This window comes from Microtus ochrogaster, linkage group LG9 (assembly GCF_000317375.1).
Source record: "Microtus ochrogaster isolate Prairie Vole_2 linkage group LG9, MicOch1.0, whole genome shotgun sequence".
Classification (NCBI taxonomy): domain Eukaryota; kingdom Metazoa; phylum Chordata; class Mammalia; order Rodentia; family Cricetidae; genus Microtus; species Microtus ochrogaster.
Window position 1 is genome coordinate 1,278,593 of NC_022034.1, and position 15,684 is coordinate 1,294,276.

General features: G+C 34.9%; 1 protein-coding gene across 1 annotated transcript; it reads left to right on the forward strand.

The window, feature by feature from the left end:
* Nucleotides 1-4,620: 4,620 nt before the first annotated feature.
* LOC101998349 (olfactory receptor 8J3-like) lies at nucleotides 4,621-5,568 on the forward strand. The gene has a single exon (XM_005363309.1). It carries the CDS (start codon nucleotides 4,621-4,623, stop codon nucleotides 5,566-5,568), a length of 948 nt encoding a protein of 315 aa, XP_005363366.1.
* The last annotated feature ends 10,116 nt before the right edge of the window (nucleotides 5,569-15,684 follow it).

Below are 15,684 nucleotides of genomic sequence, written 5' to 3' on the forward strand. Positions count from 1 at the left end.
ATGTTGGCCCCTTTGCTCATCTGGGAATGCCAGTTGCCACTTCAGACCCTGGGAACTGTTCTGATTCAGTGCTGACAGGATCACAGACACATCACCCAAATTTCTGTAACTATGTTTTGATCGGGATTGCTATTCTTAAAAATATGTGCCTATGTCAATGTTCCTATGTTAGTTTAGTAAAAACAGCATGCACCTGGCTCGATATTTGGTCAAAAGAGCAAATAAGTGCTGTTTTTAGTTTAAAAATGTTTTAGGGGGAAAAAAAAGCGTATTTGACATATTTGGTTTTGCTGGAGGTTAACATCGGAGGATGGGAAAGACTTGTTTGTTAGTATGGAGAAACATGCTTGTTTGGGTTGTATAAATAAAGATGGTTGGAGCTATCTGGGACTGGCCACTTATGTGAAAGTCATCCAGTTGTCAGACAGTGCATTTCTTTGCGCCGATGCCCCTTCTTTGTCTCAGGACCTGAACCCAGGCTACGCCAAAACTGAGGCAGAAAAGATTCACAATGCAAATTCGAACGACTCACACATATACAAAAAGTTCAGTACAAGAATGGCAAAACATAATATTCCAAAATGCAAGTACTTATAGGGGATCAGCGAATTACATAAGAAATTTGAATAATTAAATGATCCTACTATGCCCATGTCTTTGTATTTATACACATCTATTTCACTAGGCCCAGAAAAAAACAAGTTCATTTCACTACATGCAGTTATACGCTAAATAAAATTAAAAATATAAACTAAAATATGCTATTAAATAAAATATTAATCAAAAATAACACAAAATGAATGAACTACGCATTGGTACTATGTAATTTATTTTGAAGAAACAATGGGGTCATTTTAGGATGATGCAATATTCTGTTTCTTGGTAAATATTTTCAAATGCCATCTATGTACAATAGGCATTTTTATTTATGTTTTCTAATTTTTAATATATTTTCATTAATTCTTTGTTAATTTTGTACATGCCCTCCTCCTTTAACTCTTTCCATATCTACCCACCTTGCTTTTCTAACAAATTTGTGTCCTTTTTTTCTCACTTCAATGGAGTTAGTGCTGTCTAAATATTGCTGGATATGTATGTACCTTTACACTGGATTATTGTTGACTTTTGGGGGGCTACAATTTTTAGAAAACTGACCTTTGCTGTAACAGAAGCTAACAATTTTCAAGAGCTCCTCTGTTAAGAGGTGAAACTTGGTGCCCAGCTCCCCTCTTTGTGCTAAGATTTTGGCTTGTATTATGAGAATTTCATATTCCTTCATACTGTTCAGGTTCAAAGACCTTGTCCCCAGGTAGGTCCCCTCAGTTTTACTTTCTTCTGAGTCATGCATAGAGCTGCCTCTGACAATACTCATATCCTCTTATGTGGACTAATTACGTGTTGGGTATATTTCCTGCCTCTGTCCTAACACCTTCTTCTTTTATATAATTTAAAAATATTTTAATTAAAAACCAACAAGCATACAAAGAAGTGTGGTTGGACTTTGAGTAATAAATACTCTAACAACTTTCTTTTTAATTCTCATTGAAATTGTATTCCCTAATAAAAGTAGATACAAATATTTTCATTGTTGCTGCTGTTGTTACTTCTAAGTGATGAGATCTAGTTTTGAGTGGTAATAGATGTAGGAAAAGCACAATGCATATTCTTGTCAAACAACTGCTTTGAAAACACATTACCATTCTTTGTGGACCTGTAGATGTCGGTGATTTTTTTCTCAACAGAACGTTGAAGCTTAATAAATAGGAGACATTTGTATCAAAGTAAATGTGCAAAAATTCAAAGCAAAGGCAACAAGATTATTAAATGTCTGATAGGCTTTTTAAAAAAAGTTATTTTTTATTTTTTTAGTTATTTCTCCCTTTTATTAATAATAGATTCTTTTCTTTTACACTATATCCTGATTACAGTTTTCCCTCTCTTACTCTAATTTACATTAATTAGTAATTACTTGTATTATAATTACCTTTAGATAGTTAGTATATTTCCTTATGACATTTTTAGACATCCTTCGTTCTTGACATTTTGGGATAAATTATAAGCATATACCATGGTTTATTATTTTGTTTTTTAAGTTTTTCTTGTATTTTTTTTTTGAATTTTTACTAGAGAAAACACATGTCATTTATACAGGGGCCTAGAAGTTGACACAAATCATTGTCAGACACTTCCTGGATTCCTATAGCAGTTATTATAAAATGTACAAGACCAGTGTAGACCCCAAACTAATGTAATTTAATTCGTACGCCCTTTAGATACCATGAATTTGAGCTCTATACAATTCAGTAATACAAGCTCAGAGTAAATCAGTATAGTACAAAGAAAACTGAGAACCCAAAAGGTGGGAGGATAGGGAGTTCCCATCTGTCCTGGGTATACACCGTGAGACCTTGTTTTAAAAGAGAGAGAAAGTATCTATTTATGAGTAGATTAATTCCTAGAGGAGAGACTTGTTGTGAAACCAGTTCTGAGAACATCTTCCCCAAGGATGCAACAGACTTCTTATGGATCCTAGCATCATTGGGCTTCACATTTTGAACTCAAAGTCTTATAGAGCTGAATCAACTCATGAATGCAGCCATGTAGAGATTTTAATTAAGAGCGTGAAGTCCAATGTCTACTCCAGGTTGGTTTAGAATATTTCCTATTTTTATATAAGGATTTTGAATGTCCATATAATGTTTTAAACAAAACCATTCTCCCTTTATTTTGGAAGTATGAACTGCTGATAATCAAGTGGCAAAATATTTAAACTAGCAATTTTTTTGGAGATTGTAACTATAGTGGTCAATAGAGGGTGGCATAATGATCAGCCATCCTTGTTTTTAAATTATCCCTGTATCTCATGGATTAAGTAAATAATTTCATTAAACAATGCAGTTTTCTTAGTGAATAGTTTTTGTTATTTTATCATTGTTATATTCTCTAAAAGGAAAAATTTATGTTTTGATGATTGTATTTATAAAAGAAAAGTAGATATAACGGGCTCCAAACAAATTACATCCCTCCTTGAGAATGCAAATTTCTTTGGAAAAATATGTTTAATGGGAATGCTAATCCTGCATCACGGTACATGCTCAGAAACCAAGCTTCTAGTAGTTTGGAACAAATAGAACATGGGAAAAAAATGGAGGTCACTTACACATCAGTCAGCACTACAAAGTGAGACAGCCTCATGAAGACATTAAAATATTAGATGACATATATACAAATAAATATAGGGTTTTAACATATGCAATAAACTAAGTAGTGGAACACATTTACAAAAGCCATCTATCAGACATTAAATGAGTCTGTCTACAATTTAGCAAAGGATCTGTTGAAAGGAAACACTTTGAAAAGGTATCAGAAAACTGGGTCACATTGAAAAGGGGCATCCACTAAAACAGTGGACTTTAACTACAGAGTTCAGGAACTCTAATTTACTATGATGAAGCCTGTTTCATATTTATGGGTAACATTCCCAGGAAGCAACATGCTTTCTGAAATTTGCACTTAGCTCATTTACTTAGTACAGAGAGTTCAGGATAAACTTCTCTGCCTCCTTCCAGCATGTTCCAGAGCAAGACTCTGGATGATCTTGGGCAGCCTATCATCCTGCCTCCACATTTTCTTGAGTCCTGGGGGTACAGACCAGCACTACCACACCTATTTTTCTTCCTTTTTCCCCCTTTTTAAGGTTGTCTCTTACTGTGTGACTGAAACTAGGCTGGAAACTGGCAAATAATCATCCCCCGCCTCAGCTTCATCAATACTGTGATTATCAGTGCCAACCACCAGACCTGCATTTTCTTTTGATATTAAGCATGTTTTCTAAACTCAAAGCATTGATTTTCAGTGATCAGTGATGCATTTTTTTGGACAGTATATTAAATTTTGTTTTAAAGTAAAAACAGAAATGTCTTGTGATACAGGACTTAATACTCCATAGTCTCACGAGTACCTATAACACCGACACCACTAACACTTGGTTCCCTAAATGCCTAGTAAACATTTTTCAAGCATGAAATGTACAGTATACTAAAAACAGAGCCTGAATTGCTACATTTTAAAATAATTTCCTATGACAACTCAAACAAATCCATGAATGTTGACCAGATTCTCAAGGATCTCCATAAAATCACCAGTATAGGGATAATCTGTCATTTCCCACTTCACATGATCAAATTCAAACAATATATAGAAGACAACATCTTATTCAACTTCTAGCTGTCAATTTTTTCTTTTAATCTCTATCTTTTGCACATTGGCCTACCCATTGTTATCTCACTACAAAAAAGCCCATAAAAATTACTACATGTATTTTATATTCTTTAAATTTTCCTTTTTGGTCCAACATCTAGACTTTTTCCAAAACCAAACAATTCATAATGATCACAACAGCAAAAAAACAAAAAATCTGTGTCTCAAATCAAGTAATCAAAATATTTCTTTCTCTAAAATGTCTCCATAATTCACAAATGAGAATATCAAGGAGGAAGTCCATTTTGAAGTATAACTCTCTACCCAGGATCATCATATCTAATGACAATTTAGAATATGCTTCCTTAACTTCTTATGCAATTCCTTCTTTCCCCAAACAGATGAATTCACAGCTGTTACATGGCTCTTATAAATACATCTCATGTCACTGAGTTTATTCTTGTGGGTGTTTCAGACCGTCCAGACCTTCAGGTCCCACTTTTCTTTGTTTTCCTGGTCATCTACATGCTGACAGCAGCAGGAAACCTGGGCATCATCACCCTCACCACCGTGGACTCACGACTTCAAACTCCCATGTACTTCTTCCTCAGACACCTGGCTGTCATCAACCTTGGCAACTCCACTGTCATTGCTCCTAAAATGCTGGTCAACTTCTTAGTCAGCAAGAAAACCAGCTTGTACTATGAATGTGCCACCCAGCTAGGAGGATTCCTGGTTTTCATTGTAGCAGAGATCTTCATGCTGGCTGTGATGGCCTATGACCGCTATGTGGCCATCTGCAACCCCCTGCTCTACATGGTGGTGGTGTCTCGGCACGTGTGCCTTCTGCTGGTCTCACTCACATATGTCTATGGCTTTTGCACGGCCATTGTTGTTTCATCTTGTGTGTTTTCTGTATCTTATTGCTCCTCCAATAAGATCAACCACTTTTACTGTGACAATGTCCCTCTGTTGGCACTGTCCTGTTCTGACACCTACCTCCCAGAAACTGTAGTCTTTATATCTGCAGCTACAAACCTATTTTTTTCCATGAGTATAGTGCTAGTGTCTTATTTCAACATTTTGTTATCTATCTTAAGGATCCGTTCAGCAGAAGGACGGAAGAAAGCCTTTTCTACCTGTGCTTCACATATGGTGGCTGTCACAGTTTTCTATGGAACACTGTTATTCATGTATTTGCAGCCTCAAACTAATCACTCACTGGATACTGATAAGATGGCCTCTGTCTTTTATACACTGATCATCCCAATGCTGAACCCCATGATCTACAGCCTGCGGAACAAGGATGTGAAGGCTGCACTAAAGAGATTTGTAACAAATCCATGTAATTCTTTCAAATCAATGTAACTTTAAAACACCTTTGGTCAATAAAGACATGGATATGATCACTCACAATTGTGAAATAAAAAGCGACATGGCTGACTTACTGGTTTGAAATCAATCCTGGGCAACAAAAGTCAAGGAGAAAAGCAGAACTCAGATACAAAATAAGTAAATTTTTCTGGTTATAATAGTAACCTACACACATACATGTGAATAACTGCCCACTGGCATCTGGTAACTAATTTGGAAGAAATGTATCCAAGAACACAGAGATATGGGTCTTTTGTTCTTTTTATTCATTTTTTGAAAATTTCCATTGTATTAAATTTACTCTTATTCTCTCTAAAAGCTCTTATTAGGTGTCTTGCACTCTATCTTCCCCTTCCAATTAATTAATGTTTATAATCTACTGAATATTTGAATTTTAGGTTAACTAACTTGAACGTTGGAGATCAAGTGGGGGAAAAAAAGGAGAAAGGGGAAGGGAATATAATAATTAAAGAAAGAAGAAGGGAAAAAGGAAGATAAGAAATAAGGGAAGTAAAGATGGGGAGAAGCAAGGAGAAAGAGAAAATATGAGAGAATATATGATTGTGAGGTCAAAGGATCAAAATAGTACAGGAGGACCCCCACTGTATTTTCAACAGATAAAGCCAAAGCAATCTCAATTGAAATGAAAATATATAGATTTCCATTAAAGCATTTTCTTACCCACAAGATAAGATTGCATACTATGTTTAAAATGTTTACATACTTTATAAGTAATGAGAAACAATTTTTCCAAACAGGAGAATATGTTGATTTGTGTCTATATTCCGCCCTTAGGGAATGGACTGATATGTCATTTTATGTTACTTTATCTTGATGGTTTCCTTCCAAATAGTGCAATATGCAAAGTAAAGGTGTCACATGACAGTGAAGAAAAATGACAAAAACTAACTTGACCTGGAAAGTAGATTAACACAACCAGTGATAAGTCAAGTCTACAAAGGGGCCCTTCATCATGACGTGAACAAGATAGCAATCTACTGCTTTTATTTCTTTACCTACACCTATAACTTTAATCCAAGTATGAGAAAAACTGAGAAGAAACCGAGCATAGTAGCAATGCAGAAAATACTGGCCAGTATATTCCCCCAAATCACCATAACATATAGAGAAACGATGACAGCATAGAAGACATTAATGAGACAAACTAACCACATGTCTATTTTGGATGGGACATCTGAACCTAGTGGATATAAAACTAAATTCTGAGTAAAATATGTAATCTATGAATGATAATAAAATATTTGATATTCATCAAGCATACTATTGAGACATAATGTGGCGTCTCCTATTTCTCCTGTCATCATATGGGCTTTTATTTTAAAATAAAATCTAGGGCTGCGGATGTCACTGAGCAGGTGAAGTACTCATTGGTTATGTATGGAGCCCTAGGTGTGATCCCAGCACAGCTTTGGATGTGAAGCACAGTTCATGAAATGAAACTTGGATTCAGGATGTGTTCTTTTTTGTCATATGAGTCTGCTGATAACACGTCTTTAAAAACAAAAAGGAAAAATGAGGCAAGTAATGCAAAGTCACATAGCACTGAATATGTGTGTGTACATGACACCCCTCTTACATGTACATACACACCCACACAAAATAAAAATCTTAGCTATTGTACCTTACTCATGACTGACACTTCACTAAAATTTCAGCTTTCCTGTTTGTGACAGAATACATGAGCAATCCTTAGAATTGGAGATCTGATGAGGAAAACCAAAAGTTTCAACAGGCTTTGTATAAGGAAAAAAAATCTGTTTATATGTCAAATTTTTGGACATTTATTGGCTAGAATAACTCATGAGACCTCAAATTGTAAATAGTATCACTAAAAAATGGGATAGTTCTATGTCAGAAATTTCATAACACACAGTTCACATTTCTTAGCTATGTTAATATGTGCTTTTATTTCTAGATATCATTTTGTTTTTATTTTTATTTTTTATTTTACTGTGATTTACCTGATATTTACTTTTATCAACATAAATAGATTTGGAATTGTAGCAAATAATAGTTAATTAATAGTATCATAATTTTCTGCAGTCATAAAGTCTCCAAATTACTTAACATAATTACTTAAATTGCTCTAACATGAAGTTTTCATGTATATTTCCACAGTAATAACTCAGAAGGGAATAATTAATAACAGTGTCTCATTGCACTTTAACAAAGCCAGTGGGAGAAGACAAAACTTTTATTTCAAGAGCTTGATAATTAGGATTCAGCAAACCTTACACACTTAAGTCATGCAAATAAAAATGTAAAAATTAAAACACTGTAGAGAAAGTACAGATTCTCCTTAATGTGAATGAACACTGGAGCTCCCTAAAAATGCTAAGAATAACTACTCTGTTCTTGTACGGATGTTGGTTTCAGTACCCTGGCAAAGTGGTTTGAGTAAGAATGTCTCTCTCGTCCTGGGTATTTGAACACTGGTCCCCAGTTAGTGATGCTGTTTGGGGCTGTGCAAGAGGAAGTTAGTACTGGGTCAGGCCGTTATTTTGAAAGCCTCTTTCTTTTTCCAGTTTGCTTTCTGTGTTTCATGCTTGACTTTGAAGGCATCAGCTTCTAGTTTCTATTTTACAGTCATCTCGCTGCCATGATGGAGTCTTACCCCTCCGGAGTCATAAACTCAAGAAACTTGTTTCATTTTTAAGTTTATTCCGATCATGCTGCTTTACCCCAGCAGCAGGAAAGTAACTATTACACCTGTGCAGACCACTTCACAACTCTACCAACCAATGACAGGATTGTAAGAACAGATGTCTCCTGATTGATTACTTAGTGCTCAAGTCAGATCTACTCCACTCACTGAAATATCATCCTTTGTGCTGAAGTGAATTCTGACAATTTTATCTTTATAGTCTGAAAGCAAACAAAAACATCTATTTCAAAACAAATAACTCTATTAACAAAATAAGAATCCCAACAGATAAGAGTCACACCTTGAATTTCATATCTTAAATTCACAGTTTCAAGAAAGTTGAAACTAAGAAAACAACTTTTGTAGTAATGTCATAGAAAATAAAATGTGTTAAATTATAAAAACAAGTATACTAATGATTAATATTTTACATTTAGTAAATCATTGCTAATGCTATGAACAATTACAACTAAAATAACAATAATAAGCTTTTCTCTTTGAGATAAAAATTAACCATGAAGAATCACCTAAAATATAAAGGAATGACATTTCAACAGCTGTCTCTAATAGGAACCTGATGAATGAATAGTGGTCATTGATTAATTTGTCATCTCCATAATAAAAGCTACTTCAGGAGCTAGAGAGGCAGGAAAGCAGTTAAAAACACTTCCTGCTCCTCCAGAGGACCTGTGTTTTGTTTTCACTACCAACTAGACGTTCAAACCATGTGTAACTACAGTTCCTGAGGATCTGATGCCTTCTTCTGAAACCTGTGGGTATTGAACAGACATGGTACACATATTTACATGTGGGCAAAACACTCAAAAACATAAATAAATATGTTTTCAAAGACAAAATTGTCATTAAAAGGGAAGTATTCTATAGGCTATTTTACTCTTAGCTATTTCAGAAATACTGCAGTATTTATTGTGTACAAAGTATTATTTTAGGTTCTTATGATAAAATCATAAATGAAAGTGACATGATCAAGCAGGCCGTTGTTCAGTGACAGGGTCCTCTTCATTCTTTATGAAACTTCTGCTGTGGTGTAATGATTAATGAAAAAATATGCAAGATGACATGAGAGGGTTTAAGAATATGGAGAAGGAGTGTTCCTAGAAAATGGAATACCAGGTGCACAAAATGAGAAAAGAATGAAATTCCAGTGTCTATCAACCAATCAAAAGGACAAACGATCCAATAAAAAAATGGAATACAGTCCTAAACACAGAACTCTCAACAGAGGAATCTGAGACACTTAAAGAAATGCTCAATATCCTTAGCCATCAGAGAAATGTAAATCAAAACAACTCTGAGATTATCTTACACCTGTAAGAATGGTCAAGTTAAGAAACACCGATGACAACTTATGCTGGAAAGGTTGTAGGGTAAAGTGAACACTCCTGCCTTGCTGGTGGGAATGCAAGCTGGTACAGCCCAATTGGATATAAGTATAGTGATTTCTCAAAAAATTAGGAAACAACCTTCCTCAAGATCCAGTAGTATCACTTTTGCGTATATACCCAAAGGATGCTCAATCATACCACAAGGACATGTGCACAGTTATGTTCATAGCAGCATTGTTTGTCATAGCCAGAACCTAGAAACAACCTAAAAGCCTCTCAACTGAAGAAAGGATAAGGAAAATGTGATACATTTACATGATGGAGTTCTACACAGCGGAAAAAAAAAATGACATCTTAAAATGGAACATCATATTGAGTGAGGCAATCCAGACCCCGAAAGACAACTCAGACCCAGAAAGGCCAAGAACAAGAGCAAAGATTTTTATGTCATGCTTTTCTACTTGCAGGTAATGAAGGTCGTATAAATGACCCTGTTTCCTTCAATGATCCTAGGCACAGCACTATAATATCTACAGGTCATTGTGTCCCGAGTTTCACTTTGTGTTGGGATGAACACCACGGACTAGTGGTGTTTCTTCTCTGTAAATCAAGGTTTTGTGGAGTCAATAATACCTTTTCATGTTTTCTTTTTTTTTCGAATGGCTTTATAGGGAACAGTGTGTGGATAATGGGAGCAGATGAAACTAGAAAATAAAAGCAAGTTAGTAAAGTATTTTCTATCAAAACCCTACAATGTTTTCTTTTAGACTCCAGTTTAGACAGGTGAACCATGACCCTCCCCATTCCCCTTCCAGGCATAGCCCTGACTTCCTACAACTGGCTCTGTAGACCAGACTGGCCTCAAACTCACAGAGATCCACCAGCCTCTGCCTCCCGATTACTGGGGTTAAAGGCATGCCCCATCATGGCCAAGAAGCTGTTAGTATTCTTAGTCTGTTTAATACTGTGAACTGTAACAGCTTTTTAAATTGAGATTGAATTTCAGTTGTATGCTTTGTTACATAATTTCATCAAGTACAAATAGTGATTGTAGATGCTTTAACTAGCAAGGAGACATTACAGCCGTCTGGACTTTCTATTCTGAAGGTTAAACATATTGGGAATTTTTGAAATTTCTTAAGAGTAAGAGTGCACTGTGTTTTTAGGAATGTACCCACTCATAAACAATGCTGATTTACTTTTATTTTACATAAAGGAAAGCTATAATCCACTGTTGGTATGAGCAGCAGTGTAATAAATTATGAACTTTACTACATTTTGTCATAGAACCTGACATAAATTTTTGTGACGAGATCCAACTGTGAGAATGTAAGGTACACCATGGACAGAAGAATGAGTCACTACCTACAGCATGTGCAGTGGCTGCCATACCTTTGAATTCAAAATATTAAACCTTTTTTGATTCGGCATATAACTTGCTAGATACCTTTATGAGAATTCCTGACAGCACGTGCTTTTGTAGTCTCTTTCTGCTCTTGCCCTCGACCCCTGTTACCCTAGTTATCCTTTGTAGCCTCTTCATAACCCACATGCCCTTCTGCCTCATTCTTTCTCATATTTTATATAAAAAAGGACATTAGGTGACATACATGCAATACTCACTGCATAAATTTATAGCTTCCCAAATAAAAAATAAGCAACTATAGTTTGCATTTTCATATACCTCTATCAATGGCATTTATTGCCCATTAAGATTTAATATTTACTTCATATCATACTATAAAACAAAAGGTAAGAATCATAACAAAAATAATGTGTTTCAGTCTCATTCATTTTATGTTCATAACATAATTTCTTTTTTTATGGTTGAAATAAATTATGTAAGTGTGTGTCTTTTTGATATTGTCTTTCTGCATCCATGCATTGAGGGACACATAGACTTTTCTTTATCTTGGTTGAGTTTAACTGTAGTGTTATAACCATGGACATTTATTGCATTTTGTGGAATAAGCCAGGCATGAAAATAGGACTACTTTCTACTCTGCCTCAAACATGGAAGTTTAAACATAATTATTAGACTGAAAGAAGAAATTGTTTACAAAGAAAGGTGGCATAGAAAAGTTATAATAGGAGGCTGTATTTAGTCAATGCTGTAATCTATTAAAATGCTGCATTTTATCCCAATAATGTCTGTAAGCATTAGATATTATTCATAAATTAAAAATGAAGAACCAAATGAAATTCCTACACTCTTTAAGTATTCTTCTTTGTTAATGTTTATGCTAATATTTATGTTTATATTCAGGATCAAATGCTTTGTTCACAATCTTCACCCACACTTCTAAACTTTATTTTAAACAAATTTCTGATTTTAAGCCTGAAGGTCAAGTAAATTCCCAGGGATTTACCAAAGGTTCTGTGCATAAAGAGTTGTTGACAATAAATTCTTCCAATAGTTAGATGTTGTACTCATGCTAAACTCACTCTCCTATACTCATAGATCATTGCCCAGCCCACATGATATCAAAGAGGCTTCACCCAGTAACTGATGGAAGCAGATGTGGAGACCCATAGCCAAACACTGCGTGAAACTCAGGGAATCCTGTGGAAGAGGGGGAGGAAGGATTGTGGGAGACAGAAAAGCCAAGGACACCACAAGAAAACCCATGGAATCTAACCTGGTTCATAGGACCCCACTGAGACTGAACTGCTGACCAGAGAACATGCATGGGGCTGACCTAGGCCTTCTCCACCTATATTACAGTTGTGTAGCTTGGTCTTCTTCTAGGAATCTGAACAAAAGGAGCAAGGGTTGTCTCTGACTCTGCTGTCTGCTTTTGGGACCATTTCCTCCTATTGGGTGGCCTCCTCAACTTCAATAGGAGAGATGTCTAGTTTTACTGCAACTTTATTGCCATGGCTGGGTGATATATGGAGGCCTGGTCTTTTTAAAGAGAAAGAAAGAGGAATGAATGAATGCCCAGGGTAGGCAGGAACTGGGGGTAGGGGGGAAGGGAAGGTGAAGGGCAGGGAGGTTGGGGGAAGGACTGGGGAGGGAGAAAGGAGGGAGAGGACTGTGATTGGCTGGGGGAAATAATTAAAAACTAATAATAAAATGATAATATATTAATAATTGGTTACATAAATTATAAATGATTATTTATTAAAATGATAAAATGGCAATGAAAATGACATTTTCTACTCCATAAAAAGTTATCCCTTATAAGAACACGACATTAGATATTACCGATTTACTCTTCAGAGACAGGGAGTTCTTTGAATATGTCTCCCACAGGAGTATAGATTCTCATTTTTCTGATCACCTCATTTTCTTATTCTCTGGAGTAGGAGCCTCTGGGACAGAGACACGAACAAAGTCTTACAGCCAGCTTCTCTTTGCAAACATGATGAGGAGACAAAGAAGAACATCCTGTCTGGGTAGGTTGAAAGAGAATCTCTCTGACTTAGAACACTACTGTAGTGTTTCAAGGTGAATCTGAACTACAATACGGTAAGGTGGTTTGGAATATAACTGAGACTCACTTTGTTAGATAATGTCAGGAGTATGTTCTCTGGTTTGTTTAACCTTTTATATATGGCTACAAGTTATAATAAGAGACATTTTAAGTGTATATGCACCAAATAAATAATCTAGTTTATAAACTACATGCTTAGGGAAAAACCAAGTTCATGTTTGATCAGAATATAATCCATGCACATATTAGCTTTTATCCTTTCAGTACCTACAGATTTTTATAGAAAGTTAATGGCATCATTAGGCAAGTGTCACTGATATGCCCCTAGATATACCCTGCAAAGAAAAGAATATGCCTTCAAAGTACAGGGAAGAACTATTCAAATAGTCTTAGTAGATTTTATTTTATTTTCTTCCTTTTCTATGATCTAAAAATTGTCAAATTAAAAAATTAATGAAAATGACGTTGCTATCAAATATAAAGTGTCTAAAGTTGAACAGAGAAAAAAGTGTGGGGGAAAAATGAGAGGGTAGGAAATACAGATGAGACAGGTCAACGGGGTTTCATGGAAAACTAGAAAGTAGGTATTCAACTTGAGAGGGAAAATCCAGATATATTAGTCTGAGGTATATTTCAATATTGATGATGGTAAATACTATTGTTCTTTAAATGCTCAGGTATTTTGGTAGAGAAAAGAACTGCATAAGAACAAAAGTACAAGAAAATGTTTGAGAGAAAGTTAATGTTTATGTTAACAAACAAAAAAGAATCGAATTAAGGTCTGAATCCATAAACTGGGTGAGTAGATACAGTTAGTGTTAGTGAAACTGAATGAATTGAGAAATATAAAAATATTCAAGTGCACAGTACAAAAAAAGTCACATTCTTTTAGAAAATTAAATGGTACATATGAGTACTGTAATTACATACATTGTCAAGGAAAATATGAATCACAGAGTGTTTAGGATTGTGGTTATAGAGCAGAGTGAAAGAACTCAGACCTCTTTGCAGAAAAGCTGCTTAACCAGTGTATTAGCTAAAGTCACATGATGAATGTAGGCCTGAGTATACAATTGAAAATTTGTTTATATCTGAAAGTGTATCATGAATTCAATTGTTGGGCGGTATTTGGATTAAAACAGAATCATATACTAGAACACAAAACAGCTTACAAATCAAGAAAATGAGAACATTATTATTTTAGTTATAGTTAATCATCCTACAGCATCTTGTATCAGTACTTATGTCATTAATTTTTCACAAAATGAATTGATACTGAGAAGACTAACAAAAAATGTATTTTCATTTTACCTTTATTTTTGTGTGCTATCTGTTGCCTTGTGGTTCAAAATTGCTTTCTTAGCATGTAGTAGAGATTCAGAAAATGAGTCCCTAGAGACCTCTAAGAGTGTCAGTACTGCTCTTATTGGAAAGCAGAGCTCAGTTGGTTCTAATCAGTGTTAGGGTCTCAAGATGCGAAATAAATACTAGATTATTTAGTAAAGAAAGAGAAATTGAAGTAATTCAGTTTTCAAAAGTTATTAATTGCTACATGTGCTTGCTAGCTGTTAGACAATGATACAAATTAGAATCAACTAGGAAGAAGGAATATTATTGAATCAATGGCTTCATAAGATTGACCTGTAGACAAGCTGGTATTATTATTAGTTATTATTGTTATCACTATAGTCTTTGATGGATGACTGACAAGGGAGGGAGGGACCATCCTGCTATGGGTGGTACCATTTCTAGGCAGGTTGTATTGGATGGTATAACAGTGTAGGCTGAACAAGCCAAGAGATTCACACCAATATGCAGACATCCCCCATGTTTGATTTTTCCACTTCCAGCCTCTAGATTCCTCCCCTTGTTTTTTAATTATGATGGACTGTGGTCTGGACACAAATGATAAAGCAAACCCTCTCCTCCCAAGTTGCTTTTAGCTGTGGTATTTTATCATAATAATAGAAACCCTATCAATGACATGAATTTCGCAATAACATAGACTATTTTAAAATAATGAGTATATATTCTAATGAGTTGAACAATAGCTGTTACCTCATAAAAGTATTTGTGGACTCTTAAGAAATGAAGGCTTATTTTACTTATATATTTTAGTGCACTTTTAGGAAGAGTAAAACAATTTGTAGGTTACATAAGAAAAATTTTATTTTTAGATATAAAATTAATAGAGAAAGGAAGTATAGTGGATAAAAATGACAAAAAAGTAAAAGAAAAAGAATGTGTGATATTATTTAGATATGTATAATTTCAATTAAGAAAATTAGACAATAATGATAAAAAATAAAAATTTTAAGCTTCAACTTCAACAAGAAAACAATAAGTTCACAGCACATCTCAAACATTCTTTTTAGAATAAGACATGAAAAATCATGAAAAAGGACCTCACTTGTAAATTGACCTGTAAGACAATGTCCAGATTTCTTGGAAAACAGCTATCAATGCTATTCCAGATAATACTATATGGATACAAGAATAGTCCTTTTCTTAACCATTCTCTTTCTCAGACTTTAGAGATGATATTAGATCATCAAGGTTTATGATGCCAGGCTAAAGACTTGGACTTGCATGGGTTGAATAGCAAGACCTTGTCATATAAGAAACAACAAAAAAAGAAGAAAAAAAGAAAGAAAGAAAGAAA